Source organism: Lissotriton helveticus, chromosome 1_2 (assembly GCF_964261635.1).
Source record: "Lissotriton helveticus chromosome 1_2, aLisHel1.1, whole genome shotgun sequence".
Lineage (NCBI taxonomy): Eukaryota > Metazoa > Chordata > Amphibia > Caudata > Salamandridae > Lissotriton > Lissotriton helveticus.
The window spans coordinates 60,496,995-60,515,095 of NC_136058.1; the positions used below are offsets into that span (position 1 = coordinate 60,496,995).

Consider the following 18,101-nt stretch of genomic DNA (forward strand, 5'->3'; position numbering starts at 1 on the left):
GATCGCCCCTTCTGGTAGTGACGTTTCTCCCTCAGTAGGCTGAGCGTTCTCTTTTCGCTCGGTAAGACTCTGCATTGTATGGTGTTGATCTGGGCTCCCAGGAAGATCTTCACTTGCTCTGGTTCCATCGAGCTTTTGCCCCAGTGTATGGAGAAACCCAGGTTTGCTAGCGTTCTTGTCACCTGTTCTGCATGCTCTTTGCATGTCCTGTAGCCGTTTGCCTTCACCAGCCAGTCGTCGAGGTAGGGGTACACGTGTATCCCCTTTCTCCTTAGATGTGCGGCCACTGCTGCGAGGCATTTGGTGAACACCCTTGGTGCGGACTTTAGGCCGAAAGCTAGGGTCGTGAATTGGTAGTGATCCTTGTTTACAGTGAATCTTAGCATGTGCTTGTGCTGCCTGTTCATGGGGATGTGCAGGTACGCATCCTTGAGGTCTATGGTGGACAAGAAGTCCCCTGCTTTTATCTGAGGAATGACCTCTTGCAGGGACGTCATTTTGAATTTTTGGGTTTTGAAGTATTTGTTTAAGAACCGTAGGTCCAGGATGGGTCTTAGGCTTTCGTCCACCTTTGGCACTAGGAAGTAGTTTGAGTACACTTCCATGTTCCGTTCTTTGAAGGGGACCCTTTCTATGGACGCTTTGAGGAGGAGTTCTTGGGGGAGGAGTTCTTGGGCTTCCTCTTGCAGTAGTTGCAGCTCTATTCGTGAGTGCTGTCTTTTCTTTGGTTTTCTGTTTGGTGGCCTTTTTTCCAACTCTATGCAGTACCCGAACTGCATAATATTGAGTATCCACTTGTCTGTTATTTTTCTCCACTCTTGGAGAAAAAATCTCAATCTTCCTCCTACTGGCGTTGCATGTTCCTTTGTGTCTTATCCGTGTAGCCCTCTCCTCTTTGTTTTTCCGTGCTCCACCCCCGGAGGGTGTGGGTGGTGGAGCACGTTCTCTCGTGTGAAGTCACTTAGAGGGGGGCTGTTCACCGCCTCTCCTTCTCTGGCCCCGTTCATTTCCTCTCGACCGAAAGGACTGGCCTCTGCCTTGGTAGTTCCAGTTTTGCCTCTGCTGCCCCTGGTGGAAACTCTGGCGAGAATCTCCTCGCTGGCTTCCACCACTGCCGTTCGGCCTCCGTGAAGGAGTGCCCCTTCTCATCCCTCTGAACTGCAGGGCTCCCATGGACCTTGCCGTCTCGTTGTCCTTCAGTTGGGTGAGCTTATCAACTGGGGCTCCGAACAATGTTTCACCGCTGAAGGGTGTGTTCAGGATGTTGTTCTGGACTTCAGCCTTGAATCCTGAGATCCTGAGCCATGCTTGCCTTCTTTCTGTGATGCCTATAGCCATCAGTCTGCTGGATGTTTCTGCCCCATCCAAGGCTGTCTTCAGGCATGAGTTGGCGATGCTCTTCCCTTCCTCCACCAGGTGTGCTGCTCTCTCACGGTATTGTTCCGGGAGGTGCTTGAGCAACTGTCCCATCTCATCCCAGTGCTGGTATTGGTGCCTATTCAGGAGGGCGTTGGAATTCGCCATCCACCAGTGCGTTGCAGCGTTCCTCTCAATCTTCCTGCCAGTTAGATCCATCCTCCTGCTTTCTTTGTCAGGTGGTGGTCCGGACGTTGTTGGGACGTTTGCCCTTTTTCTGGCCTTTGCAGCGATGATAGAATCTGCTGCGACGGATCCCTTGATGTAAGCTGGGTCTTCGGAGGAGAATTTGTATTTCTTCTCGGTCCTCGGCGTTACAGATCTGCATGTAGCCGGGTCCTTGAAGGCCTCCTTTCCCTGGTCTGATACTCTTGAGCATGGGCAGGAACTGGCTCCTTGTCTGTATGGGGAGCAATGTCTCGAGCAGGAAGTCTGCTTTTGGCTTCTCCTCTTCCAGCTTAATCCCATAAGCTGTTGCCGCCTTTCTTACCACCTCATTGTATGCCCCAATGTCATCCGGTGGCGAAGGCCTCGAGGGGTATGTTTCCACCGCCTCCTCTGGGTTTTCGGCCTCGATGTCCTGCCATTCCTGGTCTTGGGCCGTCGAGGAACCTGAACCGTAGCTTGATTGCTGTTCCCCGTAATCCCCCTCTGTGTAGTAGAGGTGGTCCTCCTCTTCGCGCTCCGAAGGTTCCGGAGTTTTCGGCGGCTCTTCGACGCTGAACTCCTCGAGCTCCTGTACCTCAGCGACGGTCGGTGCCAGCTTCGGGGGGATCTTGTAACTTTTCATTTTTTCGTCGAAGTCCTTCTTTCTCTGAAGGATGTTCTCCATTTCGGCCGCGAGCCTTCTCTTCTTTCTCTGCATTTCTGCGGCCTGTTCGTCGTCGAGCATTTCGGCCGCTCTTTTCGGCGGCGTCGTCGAAGCTTTCTTCGGCTCTTTTTCTTTCGACGTCGAAGTCCCTTTTTCGGGGGCGTGCTTCGATGACCTTTGCTTTTCGCTTGTCTTCTGCCTCCGGGAGTCCTTCTCAGAGGATCCGCTGGGCTCTTTTTCGGAGGATGCAGCTTCGGTCGTCGATTTGCTCGGCGCCGGTGCTCCTTTCGAGGCTCTGTGCTCTGACTTTCGAGAGAGTGCCTCAGGTTTTCGAGGCCCTGTGGGCGTTTTCGGGGTCGTAGACTCTCCTACCTTATCAGGCGTATTCTTATCGGTCTCAGCGACCGTGAAGTCATCTGGTCCTTCGGCGATGTTGTCCTCATCGTCGGTGGAGAGGCCAAGTTCATAAAGCGTCGGGGCTTTGCCCTTGCCCTGCATCGTGTGGTGAGCCGTCCTCTGTCCTTCTCGAATTCGGAGTGTCTTCGGCTTGAAGACGGAGCAGTTGTTGCAGTCTCTGCTCTCGTGGTCGATTGGCAGGCAGAGGTTGCAGACTGGGTGCTGGTCCTTCTGTGCGAACTTGTGGTTGCAGTTCTTGCAGAATTTAAACGGCGTCTTGTACATCCCTGCGCTCAGGGGGCCCCCTGTGTGCGCATTCCTTAAAGGACGTCGAAGATTTCGAAGTTCTCTCCTTTCTTCGTCGTCTCCCCTCTAACGGTCCTCTTCTGTCGATGTTCTCAGGTCTTCACCTGAATATTTGCTGTATTTTCTTCTTTCCTCCTCCAAAACTTCTGGCGCTTCACGCGACGATCCAGACCCAACGGCGGAAAAAAGAATCTGAAGATGGCGCCCAAGGGTGGTAGCTTCCGCCGGAAGCACGCCGACGTCACCGAAGGTACACCAAATGGTGGGACGTCGAAGCCCACCTGGGCTACGACAAAAAAAAAAAAAAAAGAGAAAAAAAGACTACGATTCCGGACCCAACCACCAGATTGCGGAATATGCACAGCATAGTGAATCCAGAAAGATTCACGCTGCAAAACCATGGTTGACTGGCCGATGTGGGAGCAACTAGGATTAGTGTCAGGGACTGCTGTCTGAGCTTCCGAACCACTAACGGAATGAGTCAAAAGGTAACTGGCCTTTGATGTATGTAGGACCGGTGGGTGCAAGCTTATATTTTTTCTCCACCCTAGGAGTAATAATTCTTGCCCTGACAGGGCCTTTGAAAATGTCCTCAGTGTGTTTTAAGATGCCTTTGAGCATAGGCAATGTATGGGTGACTCTGAGAGGAACTAAGGGTCTCAAAGAGGAAATCCTGCTCTAATGTCTCTGAATGTAACTCCACCCAATGATAGTGAGCAGCCCTTTTAAGAAGCTCAACATACCCAATGTTATCATCTGGTGGGGAGGGTCTGGAGGGATACAAATCTGGATCATTATCTTGATCTGGATCAGTGTGATCGTCCTGCCAAGCATCAGTGTCCAGTGGGGAATCTTGATTGTCATCCCCATCACCATCATCTTGTGGGTTAGGTGAAGTTGGTGGTGAATTTTCAGGTGAAGTATGTAGGAGAGTAGGGTCTGCAATCCTATGATGACCCAGATTTTTGCTTTTTGCTTCACTGGTTTACGACTCTCCCTGGCTGTGGGCCTGCTAATCAGACCCACAGCCTAGCTGTTCTCTCTACTCCAAATTGTACCCAGGTACTGAATTGGCACTGGGCCCTCTCTTGTGTCCCATGAGCTGAGCCCGCGTGCAGCTTGCGGAACCAAGTCCTAATAGCTGTTCCATGATAACGCTATACCATATACTCTTAAGTGCATTATGTACCTCGCGGTCATATGCTAACTTTGGTATAACATTATCAAAACATGTCGAGTAAGGTGTCATACGAATTGGAATACTAACCCCTCGCCAATTCTGGCGACGGGGTTAGCATTCCACCCTTCTAGAGGGACACGACATGTTGGTAACCTGTAACCCCGGTTAAAGTCAGACATAGCCTCAGCTCCACAAGATGGATGCTGCCACCGAGACACAAGTCTGCCCTCCTGCTGCTGGGAGTCCTCCCAGCACAGGAGGCAAGGACAAAGGGTTTCCTGCCAGGGGCGGTGCCAGCACCGTCCCAGACAGGATTTTGTGTATCCTAGGTAGGCAGGGCTTTAGAGGAAGGTGACTGCAAGAGGCACCCCGGTGCTCACTGTGCGTAGGCCAGCTTGAACCAGTTCCAGGGGCACTCCAGCCCCTGATCTGGGGAAAAGCCCGGCAAAGGAGAGGGGTGTAACCACCCCCCTCCTAGTCCCACCCATAGGGCAGGACTTAGTCGCGTGCCAGCCCCCTTTTGCAGGATAAAGGTAGGAGCAGGCCCCCTTCCAAATTAGATCATCTTTGTATCCTGAACCGACTTTCCACGAAAGGAACTCAAGACTTCTCAAGATTTCTCCCTTGTGACTAAGGAGTAGTCACCCTGCAGCAGCAGGCACCATCCAAGCATCGCGGTCTGCTGTAAGTCTCTCCTCCGGATCAAGACTGTCCAGCTCGACGAGAACCGGCTTCCCTGGCACCTCTGACCTCTACCTGCATCTTCAGCCCAGCGGAGACCCGTGGGTGTGACGAGACCTCGAGGGACCGGCCATCTTCAAGACTGCACGACGCTTGCCCAGCACGACTCCCGAGTGACCCTCGACCGAGTGCTTTGGGGTAAGAGAAGCCCCAACCCTGAGCAGCTCCAGCACCGAAGTTCAGCCCCCTTGCCTCCACGAGATCTGCGTGGGGCCCTTCTGCTCTTTGCTGCTCACCGCGTTGTCCAGGTCACTTGCCCGTTGGCTAGTGGCCCTCTGACGACGAACTTAGACGACAAACACCGCTGGTCTGGTTGCTCCAGACTGGCCCTTGCTCCCCTCCAACAGAGGAGCACCCTGGACCCTCCTGGTCCACTCCAGACGCCATTTTAAGTCCACCGCGTGGGCTTGCATTTGCCAAGACTTGTTGCCCCAATCCTGGGTCCAGCGACGTCGACAGCAGATATCTTCGTGGGACAGCTCGCACCTCCATCCTGGTCGCCGACAACGCCTCCTGGTCCGAGAGACTGCAGAGCCCAGCAGCGCCCACTCACCTGGTTGAGGTGACTTCGTCCGGTGCCCACCTAAATCACTGGCTAGTGATTCAGAACTTGGTCCCCTCTGCTTACAGGTCTTCCTCTTCCCCGATCCAGGCTTGGATCCCCAAGAACTTCTTCACTGGTCGCCTGCCAGCAACTTCTTCCTTCAGGCTCCTGGTTCATCAACGAAGAAACGCGACGACATTTGAACCCTATGCAGCCGCAGCCCCTGGGCTAGGTAAACCGAGTACTCCGGTGGTCCAGCGTAGACCAACTCTCTAAGTGTCTAGATCCACTTTCGTTTTTGACCTACCTAGTCGGGTTCGCCCGAAAACACTAACTTTGCTTTTACTAGCCTCCATAGACTTTTTCCCGCCTTACGCGTGAGAGTTCCCACTCTGCACACGACGTCCCTAGGCCTCCTGCTTGTAATCTAAAGGTTCAGTAGTCCAGTCCTAGCGATCCTAAAGCCTATGAGAATAGTTACTTACCTGCTAGTATTTCGCATTCCACTTGTATAGTATATGGTTTTTCGTGCCCCTCGGGCATTTGTGTAAATTGTGCGACTAAGTATTTCTTTAAGAGTTTTGTTGTGTGCTTAGCTCCCTGTCTCATAAAGAGCCAGGGTAGTCTTGTTATAAATAAATATACTTTATTTTTCATAACAACTTGTGTGGTGTCCTTTCACTTGGTGTTCAAGGGGTAAATGTGATGGTAAAACAGCTGGCTTAACACGCCCTCTAGAGTTTAGCCTAAAGACTGCACGTGTCCATGCTACTAGGATAGCTGGTCTATCAGGTTGACTTACAACCAAACATCAATAAGGGTTGTTTGGACTGATACAAAGTGTTCACTAGAATAGTGAACATTACCGTATTTTCTGGCGTATAAGATGACTTTTTAACCCTTGAAAATCTTTTCAAAAGTTGGGGGTCGTCTTATACGCCGGTGTCATTTAATAAGCAAGCGAATATAGCCCAAACCCTATATTTTAAAAGGAAAAGTAGGGGGGTCGTCTTATACGCCAGAAAATACGGTATATATCAGGCCAACTTCCCACAAAGTAAATAAATTAAGATTAATAGGAGAAGGGTTAGTGCCCACACTTTTCTTCTTTAGAGGAATGTGGTAGTCCTCTGGTAGGTCTAATGTCCTCTTTTTTGGGTAAAGTGGCCTGAATATGCCCTGTATCAGGGTGAATCACCAGCTTTTTCTGTTTCGGATCCGAAATGGAGTGATCGGACCGAAGATTAGACATGGAAGGGGCAGGCACGGACAGTGCAATTACCAGTTTAGCCGCTCTCCTTACCAGAACCTCCTGAAATGTGGTCATGTCATCCACCGGTGACACCCTCGGAGGTGGGGAATCCGACAGTCGGCGAATATCTCCCTGCACTAGAGGACTCCGTGTCCCTAGTACATCTGGAGCGTGACCACTCATGATGATGACGGCGTGATCTGGTAGAAGACCGGCGCCGGCTGCGAGATAGATGTCTCGTCCGGGATCGAGACCGTGGCACCTTCGGGACCACTGGTACAGGTGGAGCCACAGGCAGCCGAGGAAGCGGCGGAGGTGTCTGCAGGCGTGGAGGAGGAGGCGGAGCAGAAGGAGTAGGCGTCCTAAGCCACATCGGCGACTGACTAGGAGCCACAAGCTGAGCTGATTCCGGTGACCTGGTTGGTGAATAGGTCCTGGAGTACTTCAGAGTCCCAAATATGAATCACCCTCCTAAGCTTGCGGGCAGGCCTCGAAGAGGAAGCTCTGGAAGCAGTGTACCTTGACGGTGAACGTCAACGTCGTCTTAACCTCGAACTCCGAGATGTGGAGCTGCAGACCACAGAGGGAGACAGGCTTCTCGATGACGAGCTCCGATGGCTTCTGGACGTCTACCTTCTCGTCGACGTCGACGTCGGCAACCTTGACGTCGGCAACCTTGACGTCGGCAACCTTGACGTCGGCAACCTTGACGTCGGCAACCTTGACGTCGGCAACCTTCTCGTTGACGTCGGCAACCTTGACGTCGACGTCGGCAACCTTCTCGTCGACCCTTCTCGTCGACGTCGGCAACCTTCTCGTCGCCGTCGGCAACCTTCTCGTCGACGTCGGCAACCTTCTCGTCGCCTGCGACCTGCGCGTCGACGCCAAGCGTCGATGTCTCCTGGACTTAGATCGACGGCGATGATACATCCTTCCCCTTGACGTTGATCTTCGACGTCGTTTACAACCAGAGCCCTGGGTCCATGGGGAGCATATGGTAGTCATACCTGGCCTCGACGTCTATGTTGTCGCCTTCGACCGGGACCTTGCGTCGTTTCGGAGTCTTCTTTCTACTGGGGAGCCCACCCAGAGGCTGACGCATGGGTTGTGGAAGAGAAAAGGCTCTCTCCATGCCCAGATGTCCCACCTGCAGCCTGTTGTCTTCTCTGCTCCAGGCCTTGAAGACGAATCTTCTCCCTGTCACGCAGGGTCCTCCTGGAGAATGACTTGCAGATGACACAGGAGCCAGGAACATGAGAAGAAGGAAGACAAAGTATGCAAACTCTGAGAGAGTCCGATTTGGCCTTCTTCCTGCCACATTCTGGGCACAAATAAAGATGGTATTTTGACAAGAAAAAAGGGGCTAAACTGGCCCAAAAAGACAGCAAAAGGAAGGTAAAGGCCTCAGACTTTGAGTGAAACACTCAAACTATCAAAAAAGCTCAAATAATTGAAAATATCCCACTAAAGGTAGAGCTCAATGCTCCAGGGTCCTGCTAGCAGGAGCCCGAAAAAAAGAACTGAAAGTAACTAGCCTGTGGCAGTGCATCATGGTATACCGAGGGTCTCTGGAGGGTTCCTTAAAGGCACGGTATCCATTTACAGACACATAATGGCAGCCTATGGGGCTTGTCTGTCCAACCCTTCTTCTCTATCATGACAAAGGATTTTTGTGAAGGGGAGTATCTCTATGTGTGAAACTTAGCAAAACGTTTACATGTCAGTGTTATCTGGCTATCCTTTTTCACTTCAGGATGAAGTACTGGCCAGATGTAGGAAGGTAGATCCCTGACTATGGTTGCCCCCAACTTTTTGCCTGGTGTTTTGCTGGTTTTCTGACTTAGTTGACCTGGGGCCCTGCTATTCAGGACCCCAGGCCTACTACTCTCTCTGTAAAATGGATTCCATGTACCCTAGGTACATATCCAATTGGATACTGAGTCACCTTATCAGTCCCTGTACAGTGTACCTTAGGTACCCAGGGCATAGGTGTACCCAGGGCCTACCAGGGGCTGCAGCATGTATTATGCCACCCCTGGCTGGCCATCCAAATCTGACACAACTGGCTGCACGACAGCTGGGGCAAGGTGGTGTAATCACCCTTTGCTTTAGATATAGTATTCCTATATCTAAACCTAAATGGAGACACAGATCTCCTATCAGTCACTCCTATGGCAGGCCTTGACAATCCTGAAGGCAGAGTGCTTGGAATCGTGTGAGATAGTGCTCTGGCATGAGCTAAGCCTGTCTGCGGCTTTCGGCATCCATCCCTTAGCCGTTTCCATGATATCGCATACCATATACTCTTAAGTGCATTATAATCCTCGCGGTTATATGCCAACTCTGGTATCGCTTTATCAAAACATCTCGAGTAAGGTGTCATACGAATTGGAATACTAACCCCTCACCAATTCTGGCGACGGGGTTAGCATTCCACCCTTCTAGAGGGACACGACATGTATGTAACCTGTAACCCCGGTTAAAATCAGACAGAGCCTTAGCTCCACAAAATGGATGCTGCCACCGAGACACAAGTCTGCCCTCCTGCTGCTGGGAGTCCTCCCAGCCCAGGAGGCAAGGACAAAGGGTTTCCTGCCAGGGGCGGTGCCAGCACCGTCCCAGACAGGATTTTGTGTATTCTAGGTAGGCAGGGCTTTAGAGGAAGGTGACTGCAAGTGGCACCCCGGTGCTCACTGTGCATAGGCCGGCTGAAACCAGTTCCAGGGGCACTCCAGCCCCTGGCCTGGGGAAAGCCCGCCAAAGGAGAGTGGTGTAACCACCCCCCTCCTAGTCCCACCCATAGGGCAGGACTTAGTCGCGTGCCAGCCCCTTTTTGCAGGATAAAGGTAGGAACTGGCCCCCTTCCAAATCAGATCATCTTTGAATCCTGAAACTACTTTCCACGAAAGGAACTCAAGACTTCTTCCCAAGATTCTCCCTTGTGACTAAGGAGTAGTCACCCTGCAGCAGCAGGCACCAACCAAGCATCGCGGTTTGTTGCCAGTCTCTCCTTCGGATCAAGACTGCTCAAGCACGACGAGAACCGGCTTCCCTGGCACCTCTGACCTCAACCTACATCATCAGCCCAGCTGTGATCCGTGGGTGCGACGAGACCTCGAGGGACCGGCCATCTTCAGAACTGCACAACGCTTGTCCAGCACGACTCCCGAGTGACCCTCGACTGAGTGCTTTGGGGTAAGAGAAGCCCCGACCCTGAGCAGCTCCAGCACCGAAGTTCAGCCCCCCTGCATCCACGAGATCTGCGTGGGGCCCTTCTGCTCTTTGCTGCTCACCGCGTTGTCCAGGTCGCTTGCCCGTTGGCTAGTGGCCCCTTCACGACGCTCCACGACAACTAACACTGCTGGTCTGGTTGCTCCAGACTAGCCCTTGCTCCCCTCCAACAGAGGAGCACCCTGGACCCTCCTGGTCCACTCAAGACGCCATTTTAGGTCCACCGCGTGGGCCTTGCATTTGCCAAGACTGTTGCCCCAATCCTGGGTCCATCGACGTCGACAGCAGAGACCTTCGTGGGACAGCTCGCACCTCCATCCTGGTCGCCGACAACGCCTCCTGGTCCGAGAGACTGCAGAGCCCAGCAGCGCCCACTCACCTGGTCGAGGTGACTTCGCCCGGTGCCACTCTGGTGCCCATCTAATCACTGGCTAGTGATTCAGAACTTGGTCCCCTCTGCTTTCAGGTCTTCCTCTTCCCTGATCCAGGCTTGGATCCTCACGAACTTCTTCACTGGTCGCCTGCCAGCAACTCCTTTCTTTAGGCTCCTGGTTCATCAACGAAGAAACCCGACGACACTTGAACCCTATGCAGCCGCAGCCCCTGGGCTAGGTAAACCGAGTACTCCGGTGCTCCAGCGTAGGCCCACTCTCTAAGTGTCTAGAACCACTTTCGTTTTTGACCTACCTAGTCGGGTTCGCCCGAAAACACTAACTTTGCATTTACTAGGATCCATAGACTTTGTTCCGCATTACGCGTGAGAGTTCCCACTCTGCACACGACGTCCCTAGGTCTCCTGCTAGTAATCTAAAAGTTCAGTAGTCCAGTCCTAGCGATCCCAAAGCCTATGAGAGTAGTACTTACCTGCTAGTAATTTCGCATTCCACTTTTAAAGTATATGGTTTTTCGTGCCCCTCGGGCATTTGTGTATACCGTGCTAACTTAAGTATTTTCGTAAGAGTTTTGTTGTGTGCCTAGCACCCTGTCCTCATAAAGAGTACAGGGTTGTTGTGATTCTAATAAATACACTGTTTATTTTCATAACACTTGTGTGGTGTCCTTTCACTGGGTGTTCAAGGGGTAATGTGATGGTAAAACAGCTGGCTTAACACGCCCTCTAGAGTCTTAGCCTTAGACTGCTCGTATCCATGCTACTAGGATAGCTGGTCTATAAGGTTGACTTACAACCAATCATCAATAAGGGTTGTTTGGACTGATATATAGTGATCACTAGAATAGTGAACACTGCACATCAGGCCAACTTCCCACACCAGAGAAGCCTTGTTAACTTCAAGCTGCATTATTTGTCTTTGATTTTCTCTTAAGTGTTTATGCAGAATTGCAGAAGAGGACAACTTAAGAGACTATCGATTGCTCCGGGGTCCACGCACATGGGTGGGACAATGCACAGGATTATGACTATACACGGAGATCCCCTACTACAGAAATAAGGATCTAGGAGGGATTTTTTCCAACATAAATTGAATTCAGAAAGATTGATCAGACTTCTTAAGAATGTAAATTAGTTGAAAAAATATGAGGAAACTTCACGGAGAAAATTTCTCCAGAACAGTTTCTCAAATATGTTTTTCACCATAATCACATACTTCTATTTGAAAGACCCAATGTCGATTCTTTTTGCCCTCAACAGCTTTTTTTCAAACACCACAATAGTGAGGACTGAACAACTATTGGGAACGGGAATGGGGGAGACGTTTGGGGAGTTTTCAGAGACTAGACGCAACCGTTGAAAAGAAACCCTGCACAAAAAGTCCTGAGCCTTCTAACATTCCTGAGACTGTAGAACATTCCATCATACAATCCAATTCATTACACAATCATGCTGTGTAAATGTGCAACGGACATATTGAGTCTAATTACGCATGTAAAAATAGTATGCGAGGGGCCCTAATGACCAAAGGGACAGGGCATGCCATTAGATGATCAAATCTGCAAATCACTCTGAGTTTGGTTGAGACATACGGCGCACAAATGACCCAACAAGGAGAGAGGGTGTAGCCCCCATAATCAAGCGCAAACGGAAGCTAAGGAGTGTTAAAAACACACACAAGTAGTAAGAAGATACCCTTTTGGATGCCAATAAATAATTTATATTGATTAGAGAGAGTAAAAAATACTGTCTTGCAGAAGGTGGTCAGAATTGGTTGAATACAGCCGAAACACAACAACAAATATACAAAGCTAAACTTAAAGAATGTATCGGCATAGTAGATGAGAGATACCAATCATGTGGCTGTATTGATTGATTGTACAAATTAACTGATACATTTATAACTAAGTGTAATTGTCTCGTGTGCGTTCTCTTTTTTTACGGATTTTTTTATTATGGTTTATCAATTTTTACTTTAGTCTTTGTTGCATTTAAAAAAAAATTACATTGGAATTGTTTTCAAAAGAACACCTGATTTTATAAAAAAAATTCTGAAATGATTAATGATCTTGTTGCACTATATATTCCTGCTAGGTATGTAAATGTGATTAAGTATTGACCAGTGAAGTGTGTGGCGACTGATACTCAAGTGTATGTGTATGGAGAAAGGCTGGAAGCCAAAGGGAATATTTGCAGATTTGATAGTCTAATTACTCCTGACATAGTCCTGTAGAAAGCACCCAAATGATGAATGTGGGGGGAGAGAAGTCCATGCTGCAGAACTGTAATAAGTTAGCCATCTTATTCCACACTTGTTTTAAATGTTGCCTTTTTTGTTCATTCCATCACTCAAGTGCACTGTTGTGGTCAAGTGAACTGATGAAAACCTTACCTGTGCCTAGAAGATGATGGTGTTCTCCTCCTCCTTGATCGGGACCTTGATCTTGAATGCCTTCGCTTATCATCTTTCTTATCTAACAAATAAGAAATATTTTAGAAAACATGCAGTAAACGTGAAATTAATGTACAAGATTGATGCATGAAAAATAAAAATAGTGCTATTTTGTGCCCATATAATCAAACTTATCTGTAATTTCTGATCCAGAAGCAAAACTCACAGTTATCAAGACAACCAATTATTTCTTGGGTGTCTTGATTCAGAATAAAAAAACTATTTAGGTGTCACTTCTAATTCGCTGTGCTCAACATTCCACACCTGTCTCCACCTCCAGGTTCCCAGTGGCCATCTGCTCCGGTATTATTCTCAGTACTGATACCAAAATGTGCCGGTCCCCAGACTGAGGCAAGAAATCCCTGCAGAATGATCCTGTTTGCTGCCTCATAAAATGTTTTAACAAAACACACACAAATATTGACTGCACAACCACTTCAAGCACTAGCCTCTTCGATGCAGTCACCGTGGGCATGTGCGGAGGACGGCGGGGGGCTGTCCGAACCGCGCACGCTTCATTTGTTTCAGCACTTTTAAGTCTGTATGGGTGCTCGCTGGATGACGTGATCTGCCGCCCTTTTGGTGTGCAATTTCGCACCAACTCAAACATTGTTTATTTTCACGTGACAAAAGGGCAGATCACGTCATCCAGTGAGCACGCATACAGACTTAAAATTGAAAGATGCAGTTACAAGGCGAAAAAGGTTAAAAGTGGTGTGCACGGCACTCTTCGACTGTTTCATAAAGACTGCCCTACGCCAGTAGCACCCAAGGAATATCATGAACAATTGCCCTTAAAGAATATGTGACCGCACGTGAGAAGCACATCCAAGATATAAAAACGTTTTGCATGTATTGTTTGGTTGCATTAAACTTTTGGACACTGTTATTGTCGTCATGTTTTTAATGCTGTATATGTTGCAAAGTAATCTGTAAAACATATAATTAAGGGTTCAGTGTTATAGCGCAAACGATAACATCAATAGGGTGGGCGGGGTATAGTTTTGAATTATCCAAGGGACCACGAATAGAATTGGGAGAAAATGGATTGGATTAATCAGAAAGGGATCGCACATCAACACTAGGTTTGATAACATGAAGAGATGCATTATGGGGGTTGTAGGTAGTAGTGATGATATCGGTGTTAATTGAGCGGCAGGTGAAGTTTAAGAGGCGGGGTAACTCCAGAGTAGTGAAATAAGTTGGAAATGATGGCGTGCACCAAAACGCGGCCATTTCAGAGGAAATGAAGGGGAAAGATTTGAGCGCTGAATGAAGCTGTAAAGGTAGGAGCCTACAAAGAGTTGTTTTGTGATGAGTAGTGGGAATGGGAAGGGATGGAAATAGGGTTAAGCAGTGGGGATGTTTTGAAAGATGAAGGAAGGTTCAAATAAGGAGCAAGGAGGGTGGTTCAAGGATTCTTCATGTTGAATAATGGTAGCGTAGTAGCACCGGGTCTAGAGGGAGAGCGCTAGATATGGGTCGTTTTGAAATATGGTATAGTGTTTGGCATGTGAAGCACAGTAATTTGCAACTACATTTTAACAGCTAAGTTGTTTTATTTTTTTAGTGAACCCCTGAGGAAGGGCTATTTTTAAGCCCGAAATGCATTTGGTAACATTATCACCAACAGTCGAGGATGGTTCAAGTCTTTGCGTGCCTGGAAACAGGCATGGATTTGCATATCCAAGGCATGAGAAGCTGTTTAAAAACGTAACGCAAATCACTTGTGGAAAGATCAAACTAAAATGGAATGAAATGAAAAGTTTTGGAGTACATGGATTTAATTTGGATTAATTAGTATGGTAAACAAATGGAAAAAATATGTGACATTCCGCTGTGCCCCTGGATTTGGTGTGCAATTTCGCACCAACTCGAACCTTTTTGACACAGTCAGTGTGTTCCTACTAACCTGGTCCCTAGTACAAGAGTTTTCCCAAAAACAAGATAACTGTACAATTGTTCCTCAATTCCACAGGTACGAAAAAAGGGTACCTAAGAGCTGCAGCAGGTATTGTGCCACCCTAAGGGACCCACCACATAATTCATGCAGACAGCCATTGCAGGCTGAATGAAATGGTGTAGACAAAAGAGAAAACGCAATATGGCACACACCCTGTGTGTCAGGTACCCAGACAATGCAGCAATATATGTAAGTCACCCCAACAGCAGGCCTTACGGCCCTAAGGCAGGGTGCACTGTACTACATGTGTGGTCATATCTTCATGAGCAGATATGCCCCTGTGCTGTCAAGTTCAATTATTAAATAGTACAAGTGAACAGGGAAGCTATCTTAGGTACATGTACTGGGCACTGGTCATTACAAGTTCCCCAGCTATATCACTCAAACATATGGTGTTTGGCATCAAACACCTTGTATTAATTAATTAATTCATACACTGATGCCAGTAGTGGATTTATTCAGACATGCACCTAGAGGGCACCTCAGAGGTGCCCCCTGGAAAGCAACCAACCAACCACTGGTGTACTGGCTAACACTGCAGCACCACCACTCTCCTCAGCATGACTCCGCACCACAGCTTAACCCTAGCACCACCTCAGCATCACCACCGCACCACCGCACCACCGCACCAGCACAGCACACCACCACCACCACCACCACCACCACCACCTCAGCCTGCCCTTGGAATCTGGTGTCTGTTGATTCTGCCCAGGTGTCTGTTCGCTGCTCAGGTACTATTTCCCAGCCTCCACCCTCAAGTAGTTTTGATGGCTTCACTGAAACATATGGTGTTGCTCATCAAACACCTTGTATTAAGAAATTCATTCTGATGCCAGGAGGGGATTTATTAAGACACTCAACCAGAAGACACAAAGGTGCCCCCTGGAAAACAACCAACCAACCACTGGTGTACTGGCTTACTGGTGTAGACTAGCCTGCCTGCCACCGCAGACAGGGTTCCAACCCCATGTACCCCGGAGCAGGGGCTGTTTCTGCTTCAGAGCCCAGACTCTCACCTGCAGGGGATTAGAAACTGTTCTGTGATGGAAGGTTGGTACACATCAGTCAGCCAGTGTACTAGTAGTCAGTAATAGATCTTAGCAAATGCAAAATAAGGAAAACAGTTACGCACATTTACAGGTAAGTACTCGACTTACACATCCAGTCTTCGGGGTTTAGACCAACACTGGGCGAGGGTCAGATCAAGATAGGTACTGCACCACCAGCAGCACTGGGGCATCCGGGTGCAGAGGTAACTGAGCCCAATGTTAGTCAATGGAGACTGGGGGCACTCACAACAGGTATGGTCTGCAGGTAAGTCAGGGCACGTGCCCCGGGGGTTAAAGCAAGCAGGGGGGGGGGGGGGGGGGGGGGAGGAGGGGAAACAAGTCACCACCAACCATACCTCACCAGCGGCAAAGGGGTGGCTGGGTGCAAATCAGCGTAGGGTGCCTACTGAAAGTAAATGGGAATCTCTGTCACACAAATAGGATGTAGGCTCGGACCAGGAGACTGGACAAAGGTGACCACCAGCTAGGCAGGTAAGTTAATACGTCAGTGAAGGCCTGGGCATCGTCGCTGGGCTCCCCAAATTTGGGGGCTGAGGTTGCAGGGGTGCCTTTAGGTGCCGAATTTTCTTTGCCAGTCGAGGTCAGGGAGATCCTTCAAGATGAGGCTGCAGGCATCTTCGTGTAGTCCAGTAGAGGTCAGCCAATGCTAGAGTAGAGGTTGATATCGCTAGGGAGACTTCATGGGACAGGTGAGCCACTCGGGACGAGGGCGTCCGGTGCAGAGTGGGCGGCATCACAATTCCAGCTGGATTCGGATGCTTGGAGTGGTTTTCTTGTGGACAGGGCAGCTGTCTTTGGGAGATCTGGTCTTTGTCGAAGAACAGGCAGTCTTACTCGGGCTTCTGGAAGCCGCAGGCTGTAGGACAGGTGTCATCTGCAAGATCTTTAAGCAGGAGACAGGCCGGTAGGGCTGAGGCGAAATCAGTAGTCTTCAGGCTTGGCTGCATGGCGTCCTTTTCCTTAGGTCGCTGGAATCTGTGGAGCAAGGTTCAGGAGTGCCCCTAAATACTCAATTTAGGGGGTTACAGCTAATGGCAGGTAGCAGCAAATGGGCTACTAACCTTTTTAGGGTGACTACAGGGTCAGACTGATTTGCATATGGCCATGTCTGAACTGGGGTGGTGGAGTGAGCTAAAGAATGGTGATGGATTAAACCCAGATCAGTCGACTGGGACTGAGTGTTTGATTTGCTCAAACGCTCTGTCCATCATCCCCTTTGGTATCGCTTTGTTCGCCCTAAGTTGGCAGGGTATGCCCAGACGTGGGTTCCTTGCTCACTCTACCACTGGATTCAAGATAGCCTGGCTGATGAGGATTATGAATACGAAACCGGTCCCAGGATGCTTGTTTCCGGTCCAGGGAAGACGTGGCTTGGCAGTTCGGGCTGGACTGTTCCCATGAGGCACAGGGTCAGACTGATTTGCATATGGCCATGTCTGAAATGGGGTGGCTGAGTGGGCTAAAGAATGGTGATGGATTAAACCCAGATCAGTCGACTGGGAGTGAGTGTTTGATTTGCTCAAAAGCTCTGTCCATCATCCCCTTTGGTATCGCTTTGTACACCCTTTTCATGACACTCCCTTTGGGAGTGGGCATCCCCTAACCTCATTGCATGAAATCCTTTCACCCAAAATGGAGGATTTCCCAAGGAGGTCACTTCCGCTCTGGACACCTTAGGGTTGGTCCTGGCTGAGAGCGGACACGTCTCCTATTAATTTTTCCCCCAACCTTGCTGCCAAAAGTGGGGCTTGGTCAGGGGGGCGGGAGGGGGGGGGCAGGCATCACCACTAATTGGAGAGCACTGGCTAGCATACCAAAGGGCAGTAAGTCTTTGAGGCTCGCCGCCCTGATTGTTGTTCCTGCTTGGGGGTTGGCGATGAGCACCTCCACCCCAACCAACGAGAGCACAAGGGCTCCCACCTAAGGAGGTCAGAAACATGTCTGTGTGAGGCATGCTGGTGAAGACTAGTCAACTGTACACTAGAGAAACAGTTGTTTTTCAAAGGGCATCTCTGAGTGCATTTTTCAATAAATCCAACACTGGCATCAGTGTGGGTTTATTGTGCTGAGGATTTTGATAACAAACTTCTTAGCATTCATTAAAGCCATCAAGGAGCTGTGGAATTCGTAAAAACATCCTCCCAACCCATGTACACAATATGGCTTCACTGCACTTTTAATGTGTAAGAATGGACACTGTAGGGGCATATTGCTCATGCAGCTATGCCCTCACATGTGGTATATTGTGCACCCTCCCTTAGGGCTGTGAGGCCTGCTAGAGGGGTGACTCGCCTATGCCACAAACAGTGTTGATAGACATGGCACACAGGGATGTGTGCCATGTAGAC

The 18,101-nt window shown here is 49.5% G+C and overlaps 1 protein-coding gene across 4 annotated transcripts in view; it reads right to left on the reverse strand.

Annotated features, from left to right (window-relative positions):
* Positions 1-18,101, reverse strand: part of SRSF11 (serine and arginine rich splicing factor 11) — a 223,375-nt gene that overhangs the window by 124,098 nt on the left and 81,176 nt on the right. For all 4 annotated transcript variants that reach the window (XM_078668774.1, XM_078668766.1, XM_078668758.1 and 1 more), the window contains exon 7: positions 12,661-12,742. In XM_078668774.1, coding sequence (XP_078524900.1) covers positions 12,661-12,742 — 82 coding nt within the window. The remainder of the gene's footprint in view (positions 1-12,660; positions 12,743-18,101) is intronic.